Raw genomic sequence first — 14,941 nt, 5'->3', positions numbered from 1 at the left:
TGTGTTCGCTGGCTAGCTGTCTTCCCTGCATTAGCTAACTGCCTGTTTTGGCATGGCGGCTGAATTAATGGGGGAACATTATCACCTCTCCTCCTTGATCTGCGGGCCGTCTGCTTCCCTGACTGGCTCTGTGGCTGACTACCGTCACGGGCCGATGAATTAGTAATTTCACCGGCTGATTAGTTGAATGCTGTCTTGCTTGTCTTACCAAACTGACTGGCAGGGTCGCTGGCTTGTTGTCGGATTGCTTGACTTGTCAGTCAGTTCAGCAGACAGCCAGTCGGTGTGTATGCACACACACACAGAAATCCATTCAGAGAAACGTCATTATAGCTAGGCAGTCAAACAAGCAGTCAGCCATTTGCCTAGCTACCAAGTCATTCATGCATTCATTCAGTCAGCAAGTCAGTTATTCAGTCATTCATTCAGTCAGTCAGCCACTCTGTTAGACAGCCTGTCATAGGAAATTGATTGTGCCTCTGTTGGGGCTGGGATGACTGTGTGACCTCAACCATCAGCTTCACTGCACCAAGACAGCCAGACAGCTCAGAGGCAGAGTGTCAGTCCTCTTTCTGTCCCTTTCCCTCTCCCTCTGCCTTTTCCTCTTTATTTAATCTCTTTATAAAGCATATAAAACACACAGGTGTTGAGCCCGTCAGGAGAAAAGCTGCACAGAGATGTGTACAGATTTTGAGCACTGTCCTCTGAAACTCAGTGTCTTAAAGCACAGTTATAGATATCTTAACCACACATTTGATGGAGTTCTAGGATGGTTGTAGCACTGCAAGCATGGGGTGACGTACTTCACTTCTCTCTTTAAGTTAAAGGTAGATGATACGGGTCAAAAAAGACGTAAAGTCAAGTCACCATCTGTTTCTATATCCACATCAGTCCAGGAGTAAACTCATAGAAATACTGCATAATTAACTTTAACCAGTCCTCCACTTGCAGTTCTTAAATACCAAGGTTCCCTTTTCCATGTGAAGGCACTTCATACGTACACACAGAAATATCTACGTTTAGAGTATTTTGTCATGATGTTTTAAATTAAATTATTTAGAAGAACGACAGATGTGAACAAGAAAAACAAACAGCCTTCAGTGAAAATCTATACCTCGCCTGCTCTGTCATATCTCGTACACTGTAGTCAAGAGAATCTGTTAACGTCGCAGTGCATTAAATTTTGCTGTGTCATCATCACCTCTGTGTAGCATAGCGACAAACACAGTGGTAAAGAGACTTGACAGTCATTTTTCCACAGGGAAAAAAAGAAAATCTTGAATAGGAGAAATGAGCCAAGGACAGATGCTGTTAAGTATTCATTTATTTCTTCTTGTCTTGTCGGTAAGAACAAATGACAGAAGATGATGATGCTCGGTAATTTTATAAATAGCTCATTTTGAGTTTGTGAGCCTTTCTGCCGGTGGGAGAAATCTCAGAGAACAGAGGAGAGAAAAGAAAAGGAGAGGTGAGGAGGGTGAGAGAGGTGAGTATAGGAAACAAGTGAGAGGGAGGAATAAAGCTGTTATGCAGTTTGAGGACAGTTTAAATTTAATTCTTAGTCTTAATTCAGGCGAACGTTTTGAAGCCTCAGTTTTTTCAAAGGAACTGAGCATCTACAGACGGTCGTACAGTATGCTGTACAGATTGTAAACCTCTTTGAGGAAACTGGGATTTTGGACTGTAGAAACAAAATGGAGTTGACTGAAAACACGTCATGTGCTTACTTCTTCTAGATGTTTTATTTCTGCATTCATAGCTTTTCCTTATTTCTTTCTTGCTCATTTTCCCTTGTTTTTCCTACAATTTTAAACAAAACTTGGCACCATTTTACGTAAAAATCTCCTCGGTCATATCAGTCAAAAGTCGTACAATTAATGAGTGTTAATGGTCAAATTTATCAGTTAGCTCTGAGAGCCATTTGGAGCATAATGCAAACAGTTTTAAAGGGAAACTCAGTTTTACTTGATCACCACAAATGGAAGTAATAACAGGTTTTCCAATGACTACGTTTTACAACTTTATTTAAATATACCTCAAATAGCAAGTGTTCATAAGATGGGTTGAAAGGCAGGAAGTAAGCACTTGGCTGGCAGTCACTTGACACTGACACCCACTTGTGTTGAGTGTAATGTCACATTGCACACTGGATGCAACAATGAGCGTCTGTGTTTTTCTAACTGACCTTATCCAGGTGAATAGACTTTGAGTTCCATTACGTGAAAATCTGACGGCACAGATGTGTGTTTGTGCACATACACGAGACGAGCGTGTCACGCAGAGAGAGACAGTGACTAATCGCTTTTATCTATGTCTGTTCCTGACCTGCCGGACATTATATTTTTGGTGTGTTGCCTGGTGATTGGATGAGGATGTGTCCTGGTCAGTGAGGATGTGTTTCTCGCTGTGTGAAGCTGCATATTTTTGAATTTTTTTCTCGTCAAATTTGAACTGTAACCAGGAGTAGGTGAGATTTACTATGCTAAGCTTTGCTTCTTTCAAACCATGGGTGACACCTTTGTTGAGTGAGGGCAGAGTTACTGGGGACAAAGTGAAAGTCAAATAAACTCACTTATTCTGATCTCTCTGGAGTGATGCAGCCGAGGTCACATTTATGCAGATCAAATGGCATAGCTACTCTTATTCATCATAAAATTGCACTTAAGGTTTTGTGTGCTTAGTCCGCCTCAGTACCTTTCATAACTATTTTATATGTTAACATTTAAATTCACATCAAAATACAATTTTAATGAGCTTGAAGTGTTGTCAGGGTTGGGAAGCAGCAGCGTGCACTGCTGTTTTTCGGTTGTATTTTTTTGAAACTACCACTGGAGACTACAGTTATAAAATGTGTTTTTACATGTGAAATGTTGCAGTGTTATGCTTTGCATTTGTTATTTCTCTCTCTCTGCTTGAAACTCAAATGAAGGATCAGGGAGTCAAAAGTAAAGTGGCGATATGAGCTCGTATCATGTCATCACCAGCTAACATTTTGATAACGTATCACTGTGACTTTTGGTGTTCTCAACTAGCAGTCTGAAAACACACATTTGTAACAGTCCTGCTAAATGGTAGAAATGTTTGAACATGGGATCTAATTGGTGAAACATCTCTAATGTAACCAGATGTTGCTAAAATTGCAGATAAAATAGTAAATAATCGATATTAATCTCAGTTTCACTGTTAATATATATAATAATATTGAAACAAAGTGATGCTATTCATCTCATAATGTCTCATCTTCATGTAAAGAGGCTACATCCACAGGAGTATTGTTACTCATTCACCTTTTTAAAAATATTTTTTGTACGTTTCCTCCTCTCCTCCTCTCTGCTCCTCCTTGTGTCTTTAGTGCCCTTCTAGCACACTTAGCCTGCATGTGTTGAATTTAATTAGACCAATAACTCCCTCATGATTTCTACAGGCTCATCTGGAGCAAGGAGAGGGCCACGGGAGTCTTTTTTTCTTCCTGTCTTCCTGTGACCTTGCAGCAGAAAGTTAATGTGTGTGTGTGTGTTTGCACATGCATAGGAATGTGCACAGAGCATGTAGATACGTATTGGAAATCATGTGTGATCTCATTTAGTGAATACATAAATATAACTGCATGATTGTATGTATGGCTAAAATGTTTAGAGTAATTTATATCTTCATAAATACTACATTCCCTCCAAAAAATGACAAAAAAAGTCAGATTTTGTCGTCTCACAGTTTTCAGAATCCAAAATATGTGATCCTGATCATACTCTGTCAGGGTATACAAACTGTGTGTCGCATTGTGATGCGCTTATTCAGCTCTGGTTTGAGTGCAGCAGCTGCTAATTCATTAGATAAATGTGTTCTGGTGAACTAAAATGGCTACCGGTGAATCTTTTGTAAGCCTTCTCTTTTGTTCTATTAACAGTTAGATAGACGTGCTCTGCTGCGTGCATGCTACAGCCAATATTACACCATTTCACTTCCTCCTTATCTCCCCGTAGACAGCTGAATTCAAAGCCAGAATAACATCCCTGTGTCTCTTTCTATTTCTAGTCTATCTTTCTAGGCCTTACGCCTGTTGTCCTATTTTTCAGTGAAACCTGGAGCTCCAGTATAACTCTGTTTTTTCTCTGAACCAAAGATTGTTCTCCTGAAAGGAAAAAAAAACAAAAAACAAAACAGTGGCGCAAACTCATCACCAGGGCCAGATGTTTTTGTTGTAGATTTTAGTCCTGCATGCTCACTGGCACCATCAGACAGATTGTTTACAGATACCAATTCCTCACATGCACGTGTCATCCTCCACCCAGCACAGGATCCTAACAGACTCCAAATATCCCCGTAGGAAGACTCTGGCATTATATAATGAACCACTGGCGGGAAAAGAGGCAGGCAGGCGAAGGAGAAGTTCAAAGAGAGAGCAGGCAGACAGGCGCGGTGGTCTATTTAAATGCACGGAGGGAAAGAGGCAAAGAGAAAAACATACTTTATGTATGTATCTGTAGAAAGACATTAAGAGAGAGACCGAAACAAACATCAGTGGGCATTAGAATTATTTAAAAAATTTCTTGCTGATTTAAGGGCTGTCCCTCTGGAATGACTGATGTTACACCACAAAGCAAATTTATTCTGCCACGTTTTGGTTAATGCTGTATGACTGATGCTCAAACTGAGCCTGCATTAGATTGGAACGATGGCTGACAGTTGTCACAAATTACCTTGTAATTTTGAGGATTAAGGGCTTTAGTTGCTTGCTTTCCAGTTAATCTGAGACCATCAACAGCGTGGTAAATATTTGATATTTACAACTTGAATCTAGAAAAGTCTTTGAAGTTTACATGTGATGGAACAACACATTTCAAATCCAGAGATGATGTGCCACCTTCATGTTTATTTGTATATGTTGTAGCTGCACAAGAGCCTGGTTTTTCTGAGATTTAGGAAATGATGGAGGGGTTGGAACTCAGGTAGTGTCTGGTTCTCGTCTTCACTTCGTCATCACGCGTAAGCTTCCCATTTCAAACTCAACCTCAGGTGTACGCAGCGTCTGCTCGTGTAACAGCCGAGCGGGTTTGTCAGAAATTTTGACTGTCTCATTCAGTTTTATTTGGGTGATCTGTCCCTTAGTGTGCTGGTACCTTGAAGCTAAAAAAAATCTCATTGTTTCATGTTAAAAATAGACGCACTATTCTAGAAATGCTGCTCCATTCTACTCTGTTCTATTCTATCCCTTGAAATGGCAAAACAGACGAGTGCCACGCTGTTTACCTCAGGTGCCATGTGACCTGTGCGTGCCCGTTCAGCTGCACAGGGAGGACTCCTGTAAGAAGCTGTATCATGCTTTTTGATCCCCGGGTGTTTTGCGGACACAGATTAAGCAGCTTGTTGTGCTGAAAAGCCTCAGAGTGCTTCCATGAAAGAGACTTTCAAATCTAGGAACAGATGACTAATGTGAGGTCAGGATCCTGGCCCACAGGGAAACAAATGGAAGAGGACGGGGGTCAAACTCATTTAGTTTTTAACAACTGGGTTTTGTTTTTGTTGACATAGATAATTGCTCTTACTAATTAGTTCTAGATGTAGGTAGAAGCAGCATGATCAATCCTTTATATTATACCAGCTGTATTTGCTAGTGAATAAATGCTTGCAACATCACAAATATCATAATTACGGCAAATGAATCTCAGACTCTTGACATCAGACTTTTCTGAAAGTGGCCTGAAAACACGCACACATGCAAATGTTAAAGCCAGCTCCGGCGCGCTCACGTATGACTGTGCAGATTCACTCTTCTGTGACATTTACAGAGATAAGAGTGTCACTGAAGCTCTTCCCTCTTTTTTCACCAGCATATACTGGAGATAACCTCCTCGGAGATATCCTTTTTCCAAATCTATCTGTCATATATAGCATTATGTCAGAGATTTAACCCAAAACCTGAACTCACAACTTTAAATTCACAGTCTCTTCCTGATTACGCACAAGCTCTAAGCATTCAAGCTCAAAAATGATGATGACTAAGTGTGTTCTGCGAGACCTTCCTTGGTTAGAAACCCTCTGGAGCGAGTGTCAGACTCCGTGCCATTACTCCTCTGTGAGCCATATTACATGTGGACTGCACCATGTGTCATACTGTGTGTGGATTAGTAAAATCCCCATGAGCACATTTGTCATCCACTTGTTTAATGCATTATTCTCCGAAGGTAGTGAATGTGGTGGTGAAACAGATTAAAACAGACTCACTCTAGGTTTGACAGGTGGGTGAGGTTATGATACAGAGGCCTGGGAAAGTTGTAACCATTATAAAGGGCACAAGTGGAAAGGTTGACTCTATTAATGTTCATGAAGGCAGCACTTTAATATTAGAGTAAGACACCACAGGCATGGGTGGGGCAGCTTGATTTAGAAATGCTACTATCACCATGCTAACATGTTTAGCCAGTAATGTGAACCATCTGCAGTATCTTAGTTTCTCACGTTAGCATGCGAACAATTGCTATTTACTGCTAATTATAAAATACATCTGTGGCTGATGGGATATCATGAGTGTTATTTCCAGTCATAAACAAAAGTATGGGACAAATAAAAGTCATTGGATTCATTGTCAGGGAAAATACAAACTTTACACCAAACCATTGAGTAGGTGGATAAGTGAAAACTTTGACCTGCTGGTGGTTTTGGGTGAAAAGTCAGGAGATCACCAGACTCATTAGAATTCATCGAATGAGTGACGATGAATGTCTGTGCCAAAGTTCACAGCAATCCTTTAAATAGTTGTTGAGCTAGTGTGGCTAAAATAAAACCACGTACAGTAGCTGTGGCTTGTCCACATTAAATATATATCTTCATATATTTTTGATCTCTCTGCATTCTGTTAGAGAAGCTTGCAGCAGAGTCCCATCTGTTCAGCTTCTTTGAACAAAAGTTAAATATCTTGCTCATTTCCCCGTACGCGTCATGAGCTTGGCTCTGATTCATGAATGCTCGACTGAGCTGTTCGGTGTGTGATCGCGCCATTGTTTCTACCTTCGCCTCTAGTTACAGGAGTTACAGGAAAGGCTTCACCTGGCAGGGTGATATCGTACCAGTTTCTCAGAACTGAATGCAACTCTACCTTGGATGTTTAGTTTTTCCTAGAGAAGCACATGAGGCCATTGTTAATGATCTTTCTGAAAAGACAGCCAGTCTTTTAGGTCTCTAGTGTCTGATATCAAGAAACAATTCCTCCCACTGCTGTTTATTGTTCACTCTGTCACCATCTACACCAGTCGCTCCTAATTAGCAAAAAAGAAATTTTAACAAAAAGCTTTAGAGAAAAGAATTAAATAAAGTAAAGCATGTCTCACTTTACTCCTCCTACCTTATAATTTATCAGAGCTCCACTCCCCTGAGTTCCTGTGATTGACAGCAAGGTGCCGTGCTCTGCAGGAATTGAGCCGCGAGTCTAGTTTAATTGGAGAATTGATCAGAAGACACCAAAACTGCTTCTATTTTACAGGATGATTTCCTGCAGAGGTTAAAACCACAGCCTGTAAAAGCACCAGAGCATCCTCACCACTACTAATCTAACACTATACCACTATTTATTATTAGCTCATTATGTGCAGACACCATGTGGGTTAGCTGGTTTTTCAGTAATAATGACTCTGAGTATTTTTTCATGCTATATTTGCTTGTTATATTTCAATATGCTGGGCGATAAAATGCCAGCATTGATTTGGTTACAGTTTCTAATGTGCATCCACACCACTGCTCCAGGCAGGATTACACTTTACATCCATATCTCCCCTCACAGCCTGACAATGTTGCTTACGTTGTATAATGCCATTAAGTACACCCCGGACAAAGTATTCAGGTTGCGGAACAGAAAGGGTAAAAAAGACAGGATAAAAAAAGGCAGTTATTTGTTGTAAATTATCAAAGAATGACGCAATGTTAATGAAAAGATGCTCCTCTGAAAGAAGAGAGGGAGTGAGAGTGAATGTAACATCATAGACCAAAGCGAGAGGAGAGGTGACATCTGTACGCCAGCCAGGATTGGTGTGTGTGCTGCAGGAGCAAAGAAGCAAGAGGAGGCAGGTGGGAGTCAGGAGGAGAAGGAGGGAGAGTCACCTACACCCTTAACATATTATTGAGCCGCCACTTGTCCTTTTTAGGAGAGGATGTTTTTCATAGGTGTGAATGATGGCGTCCATTAGGGCGTCTCTGTTTGGACCAAAGGCTTCTATCAGTCAGCGTGCCATCCTCTGTCCTCTAACCCAGTCAGCTCACAGCTATAGGATATCATCGCCAGCTCTCACTTTCTCACTTCTCAATCTCACTCTGCAGTGACACACAGCAACCCCTGCAGCTATCGGGGTTGCCTGGCCAACTGCTTCTCTTCAAAAGAGCCTCTCACGATTTATGACCCGACGTAGGCTAAAGCACACATATACGTGGAAGTATGTATTTGAACGTGTGCGTCTCTCTCTCTCTCTCTCCACTTTTCTCTGACTCATCTCTCTCTGCTTCTTCCTCTCCGCTTGATCTTCTCCTCAGCCTGATATGAGTTGGAGCCGCAGTCCTTTTCAAGCTCCTGCACTGGTTTCCAAAATAACCTTTTTCTTCGTCAGACTCTGTCTGCTGCGCTTAGTTAGCATGACAGCTGCTTTCAACCCAATTACAGAGCACTGATGGTGGCTGAAAGGAGGCTCTGTGTGTGGTTGTTATATAACAATTCACCTCGGAGACAATATCAGTTAACGTGTCTTTCTCCCTCTCTGACTGTGTGTGTGTGTGGATATTGCAATGCGGTATTGCAGTGCAGTTGTTGTCTTATGTGCGCATGTACGTGTGTTTGGGGATTCCCTGAACATTGTGCACCACTTTAGACAATTTCACAAATGATTCACTGCAGAAACAGGCAGTGCAGTGCAGGTCACACACAACCCATGTTTACACAGTACAGCTGCTTTGTTTTAGAGTTCACTGAGGTGACTATTTGACTTCTCAGAGAGCACAGTTATAAGCCCCGGCTCTGTCATGCTGTCATTAAATCATGCATAAAGCTTCCCAAACTAAATCAGCAACTCTCTCCCTCTGTGTTTGTTGTAATTTACAGGAAGTGGACACACAATCATCAACACTTTTGAAACCCTTACCTTTGTAAAGCTAATAGCATTACATTTTTTCCCTCTGCAAATAAAAAAAAGAATCTGCTCAGTGCTACATGGTTTGAGAGGAAACTCTTCATGTCACGACACAAACTCATGACCATTTGTAAGCCTGTCATCTGAAATTATAATGTGATACTTTCCAGAGTGCAGGTGTGCAGAGCAGCTCCATCGTCATTGAAATCTCCCTGCACTATTTTTTGTCACAGGCAGGGGGGGCTATATGCCAGTGCTGCTGCCTGTGCTCCTGCTGCTGCTGCTGCTGGTGGTGGTGGTGATGGTGCAGTGGGCACAGCTCATACCTCAGCTCTGCCTCACTCTGCTCAAGGACATTTTGAGACAGACTCGCTGAGAATGCGTATGGCTTCACCGTGGAGGACAACAAACTACCCACTGCTTGTCAGACCGGGAACTTTTAATAAAAGGGGAAGCGGCAATTATTCTAGAGCCTCATTTCATCATTAACACTTGTCCTTTATCATCACAGAGCAGAACAGAGACACACAGCAGACAAATCACTAGACTTTCTATTTCTAGAAATTCAGAGTTAAGGGTGAAATCGACACTAAGATAAAATGCACAATATTATACTGCACATGATAGTTTTAATGTCTGAATTTGAACAAGACTGTCTTGACAATAAACAGAGGAAGAGAGGCTGTGATGATGATGTCATGTAGACTGAATTATATAAAGTTATAATGGGACAGCTCCGGAAACTCAAAAGTGATGCTTACTGTAAGATGAATTCCCTAAAATCAAATCCTCAAGCCTTTAAAGCCTCAGATACCATTGGAAAATATTGATAAGATATGAAGACATCTTTTAGTAATACATTAGTTGACTGTATGTACTTCTGTTTTTAGAATATATTGACTCAGGCTGCCAGTCTGTGGTGCACTTAAGAAAATAAAGTGCCCTCGCAACAACACTGTAATAGAATAAGTACTGCAGGGATGCTCAGTTGCATTGTAGCACATTGTTTTCATGTGCAACTGAATATTATGCATTTAAATAATAATAAAAAACAATAATATGACAGTCTGGCAAAGAAATGAATGGATGGTTAGAAGAAACTACTACATTTTGTGTCTAAAATTCCTGGCTGTATAGATGATTGCTGCGCTCACGTCATGTTTTATTAGCTGCAGTAGATCCTTCTGTGGGTTTTTAAGTTTGCCATAATGCAAACACTGTACATTATGTTGGTCAGATGGTCTCAGCATCTGGCCACGGAGTTTCATGTCTTAATGTGGATCCCATATGGTGTTCAAGTTCATAAAGTCCAATTAAGTGTTCTCACACTTTATGTAAAAAGCTGTTAATTATTTCAAAAGCTGCACTTTCTCCTTGAGTGTTTGATCATATGCTACTCATTACTCACTGTCAGGCTGTGGCGAGCACGCCAACAATTATGTAGACAGACTGGCAAGTAGGCAGAGAGGTAGACAGAAGAAACAGCGCAGCAGGGAGGTGTTTAGTCAGCTACAGACAGACAGGTAGCAGGAAGACAACTTCGAGATTCAATGAACGGTGTATAGACAGACAGGATTGGAAATGTAAAAGACAGAAGGCTTCTGCAAGGTGCTAACAAAATCATGAAAAGCTCTGTAACCCCGGCACTTTACTCGGCGAAGAGGAACCATTTTGATGCACTGCCTTCATCAGGGTTCCATCTGCGAATGCATATAAAACATCAACAATTGCCCTCCTTTTCCAAGCCAATGCATAGCAGCGTAACTGGGCGACTCTGTCTTTGCATTCTAAAAAAAAAGCAGAACATCCTCTCTTTGAAGATACTCAGGCATCAGCAGCACGCCTCACCTCTATCTCCCCCCCCCCGCTCTTACTACGCTCTCCCCCCTCTTTATTCTGTGATTCTGTCTCTCCCCCTTCCTCTCGCTTTCCTCCCTCCCACATCTCAATCTCCTTCTCTCTCCTGCGCATGTCATCGTAATTTAACGATAGGTGGCTGCATGCCAGCGGAATACACCACCACCACCACCACCAGTCACCTCCATCACCAACATGATAATGTGAAGCTGGAAATGCACGTGATGCTTTACGTGGTCGCTGGTGAACAGATGTTGTGGGGGGAGCTGCACTGACGTTCTGCGTTAATTTGGTCATGTAAGAACCACATCGCTATCCGCAGCTGTGTTTTTATTTCAAACACAAACAGTATTGGAGAGTATGGAAGAATGATGCAGGAAAGGTTATCAGCTTAAATCAAACTTGAGTATGAATTACACTGTAGGATGCTGATGATGCTGCTTCTCCTGATTGAATTGTTTTTAAATTAATTTATGTCTTTAAGCTCGTCTCTAAATACTCCAGTATTTGCTGGTTTCTGTTTTTATTACGTATCTGATCGATTAACTGATTAGCTGCAAAAGACAAGCTAGTATGTGAGAGAACCAGCATTACCCTCGGTGTCGAGGTACAGAGCAGATATACAGGGATAAGTGGTGATGGTGGAAGTGTCCCTCTCTCTTGCAGGTGGTCCATCTGCTGCAAAAGAGAATTACCTGTGTGATGTATTTCCTCTCCTCAGCCCATCCACTTGATTAACCATTCAGGCACACAATTAAACACACAAACACACACACACACAATTTCCTGTGAGAGCATTTGTTTGCTTTCATTTGACGTTTTTGGAGGATCTGGCCGGCACAGATGTCTGCCTTGGCATGCAGAGAGTACCGCCAACATTGATTGGACCTGATCAGCCAGGCGGAGGAGGGGGGACAGCATAAAAGGTTGGAGAAAAAACAGAGAGGAAGAGGTAGTCCTGCCCCATGCTGTTCTTTTGTTTGTTTAAGAAATGGAGAAATGGTCCAAAATCCAACTAAGTTAGAATATGTTATGTTTCATTATTAATCTGTAGGTGGAAAAAACACATTTGCCTTAGCTGGAAAAATGCTCTCCTTAATCTGGTGTACAGAAATGTTTAGCAGGTTTAACGGGTCACACCTGTCTAGGTGACATTGCCAGCACTATCTAACTTTGTCACTTCAGTAAGGGCTGACGCTCATTAACACACAGGACTGGTTCCTGTGGAGTTACAGATGTGTAGTCACATGTTGGCAGGGTCCCTCGCCACCCTGCTGTGACAAGGTCGCTGCCCCGCTGTTCCTGAGCGCACAATTGTGTCTGGTCCCAGCTCCATCTGTATCATCATGCGTGATATTTTAGACTGGACACCTTGCTGACTGTGTCAGAATGTCACTGGGTTTTATCTGTTGCTACATGAACTTACTGTTAATCCCCATTGCTGCTTCCAGACCGTCAACAAGGTAACTGCTATAACACAACTAACTGATCTAGCATCAAGATATCTTTAGATCCTGGGACAGGAACGTCTCCTATCCTTGAGAGACATGTACTCATAGTCATGTTAACTGGCCTCTCTATGACTGTGGATTTTTATTCTTGCATGCCAACAACAAGGTGTCTGTGTGTAGTTTAAACATGTTGAAAGCTACAGGTTGCACCAGCAGTCACAAGGAATATGTTAAAATAACCAGCTCACAGCTGCTCGCTCTTGGCTGGTTTCACTTTTGATTTACCTCAGACTAGACATATCACGATTGTTTATTGATTGGATTTGATTACTTTTGGTATATTAAACTTTCCTTTTGCGTAAAGCATTGTTTAATATGACGTTAAGCAGATGCGAGGGCACACTAATTGTACACTAAAATCTCTCATTGTATGACTGTCGTTGGTTTAATGAATGGAGTGACCAGTCACTGACTTAGCTCCCCTGTACACGTGCCACATTTTATTTTTACTGCTTTATTGTTGTGTTATGAGCCCTCGGGGATCTCTCCTAGAGGAATTAATACTGTGCATCACAGATGATGGAGAGACAGTATAGCCGGAGAGTTTTTATGCTGTAGTGTTGATTTACTGTAGCGTTCAGCGTGATGCAGCGCAGCAGCACTTTGATCCCCGGTCTCCCCCTGTGTGTGTGGGTGGTGATGGAGGGCAGCTGTGAGCCACAGGTTCACTTTGGATAATAATATTAATAGCAAACCTTATTTAGATCCCTCCAGTGAGGAAGTGATCAATGTGTGCCGTGCAGGGTCACAGATGTCATTGATTAAAATTCAAGGCAAACTTGTAAATCACTGGTGACAGATCGATAGTGTTTTGTGCACTGTTTCTGTTTGTTTCATCTTCTGTCAGCAAAACTCATGGAAAGAGTAAAACTAACAAACTGGTCCTGGTAACACATAATGCTTGTGTTACAGTGAACCTGGGCACTGGTGTTTACTTTGAGCACTAGTTCTGTAAATGCTCACTAGTGCATCAAGTGAATTGCAGTCTACCACCTTAACACCGCACAGGTCTCTTTTCTGGGCCGAGTGTAGCTCCAAGGTGACAACAAAACAAGAGGCAGAGGGGGATGTATCACCATGGAGCGTCTGCATAGGAGAGGTCACTTACTGTAGAATGAGAGAGAACTAGCGGTGAGATAGCAGCAGCAGCAGCAGCAGCTCCACAGCTCAGCCCACCCTCCCTGTGACAGTGCAGCGTTACGTGCTGCCTCTCCGCTTTGTCGTCAGAGCAGCCCCAGCCTCCCACCCGCGCACAACTCCTCTCCGCTCTGCACCAGAAAGGAGCATCCTCTTCTCTCCGCCCTCCCTCCCTTTCGTATCCTATCTCTCTCTCTCTCTATCTCTCTCTCTCTCTCTCTCTCTCTCTCTCTCAGTCGGTGTGTCCTCAGAATGAGGTTAGCAGCACCAGTAGCAGCAGCAGCAGCAGCAGCAGTAGATAGAGACAGCAGAGCTACAGTTACTGCAGCAGCCAGGAGAGGCTGTTCTTCAGCTGTGCACCATCTACCGCTGCATTCACCCCTGCCCTGAGAACGCAACGCTCATCCTTGTGCTCTCTCTCTCTCTCTCTCTCTCTTTCTCTGTGTCGCTTTCTCCTCCTCCCTCACCTTCTGTCCTCTTTGAATTCATCTCTTGAATTCGACTCTCCCTCTCCCTCCCTCTCTCTCTCTCTCTCTCTCTCTCTCTGTAGCAGTGATGGGGAAGACCACCATGTAGAGACAGAGAGGCAGTAGAGGCAACAGCAGAATAGCAGCAATGGGAAGCCACACATGGAGCGGTTCTGGACTGCAGCCGTGGTGAGCCTGAGACCAACAGGACTTGTAACCACCATCATTGCCCTTCTCAGGACCTGACCACTGGGGCTGTCCAACGCTCACCTGGATGCTCCCCACTTGTGTTTCATCGTCCCCTCCTCTCCTTGCTCTCTGCTGCTCTTTCTCCTCTTCTTCTGTTTCTTCTCTTTGATGTTTTTTTTTGGTCTGCTGATATCTGACAGTCTCTCCTGAAACAGAGAAGCTGCTCATCGATTTATCCCCTTGGATTTTTTTCCCCTTTTTAATCTCTATATCTGCCTACCTACAAGTGGCATTCTCTTTTTCCTCTTTTTTTGGTTGTTGTTGCCTGCTTGATACCTATTTTGGATTTTTTTGGATGAGACTGAGCTCATCTCTCTGTTGTGCAAGCTTTTTTGATTGATCTCTAAGCAATAACAAACACTAATCTAACTGACTTGACTAGCTGACACCATGGGGGACATGTCCAACAGCGATTTTTATGCCAAGAACCAAAGAAACGAGGGCAACCATGCGGCAGGCTTCGGCTGCTCGCTCATGGACCTGCGCTCGTTGATGGAGCTGCGTGGCACAGAGGCGGTGGTCAAGCTCCAGGAGGACTACGGGGGCGTAGAGGGACTGTGCAAACGACTGAAAACCTCACCCACAGAAGGTGAGTCCCCGTGCTTGTCTGTGT

At 42.7% G+C, this 14,941-nt stretch overlaps 1 protein-coding gene across 14 annotated transcripts in view; it reads left to right on the top strand.

The window, feature by feature from the left end:
• Positions 1–14,941, top strand: part of atp2b2 (ATPase plasma membrane Ca2+ transporting 2) — a 108,526-nt gene that overhangs the window by 33,491 nt on the left and 60,094 nt on the right. For 10 of the 14 annotated variants that reach the window (XM_051074488.1, XM_018688160.2, XM_051074494.1 and 7 more), the window contains exon 2: positions 14,163–14,917. In XM_051074488.1, the coding sequence (XP_050930445.1) occupies positions 14,719–14,917 (199 nt within the window). In that variant the 5' untranslated portion in view covers positions 14,163–14,718. Of the gene's footprint in view, positions 1–13,712; positions 14,918–14,941 lie in introns of those variants that run through there. The other 4 variants (XM_051074490.1, XM_051074489.1, XM_018688162.2 and 1 more) reach the window with 2 other exon arrangements.

This window comes from Lates calcarifer, linkage group LG12, assembly GCF_001640805.2.
Source record: "Lates calcarifer isolate ASB-BC8 linkage group LG12, TLL_Latcal_v3, whole genome shotgun sequence".
In the NCBI taxonomy this organism is placed as follows: domain Eukaryota; kingdom Metazoa; phylum Chordata; class Actinopteri; family Centropomidae; genus Lates; species Lates calcarifer.
Note: the sequence above shows the minus strand (reverse complement) of the source record. Positions and strands in the feature narration are given on the sequence as shown.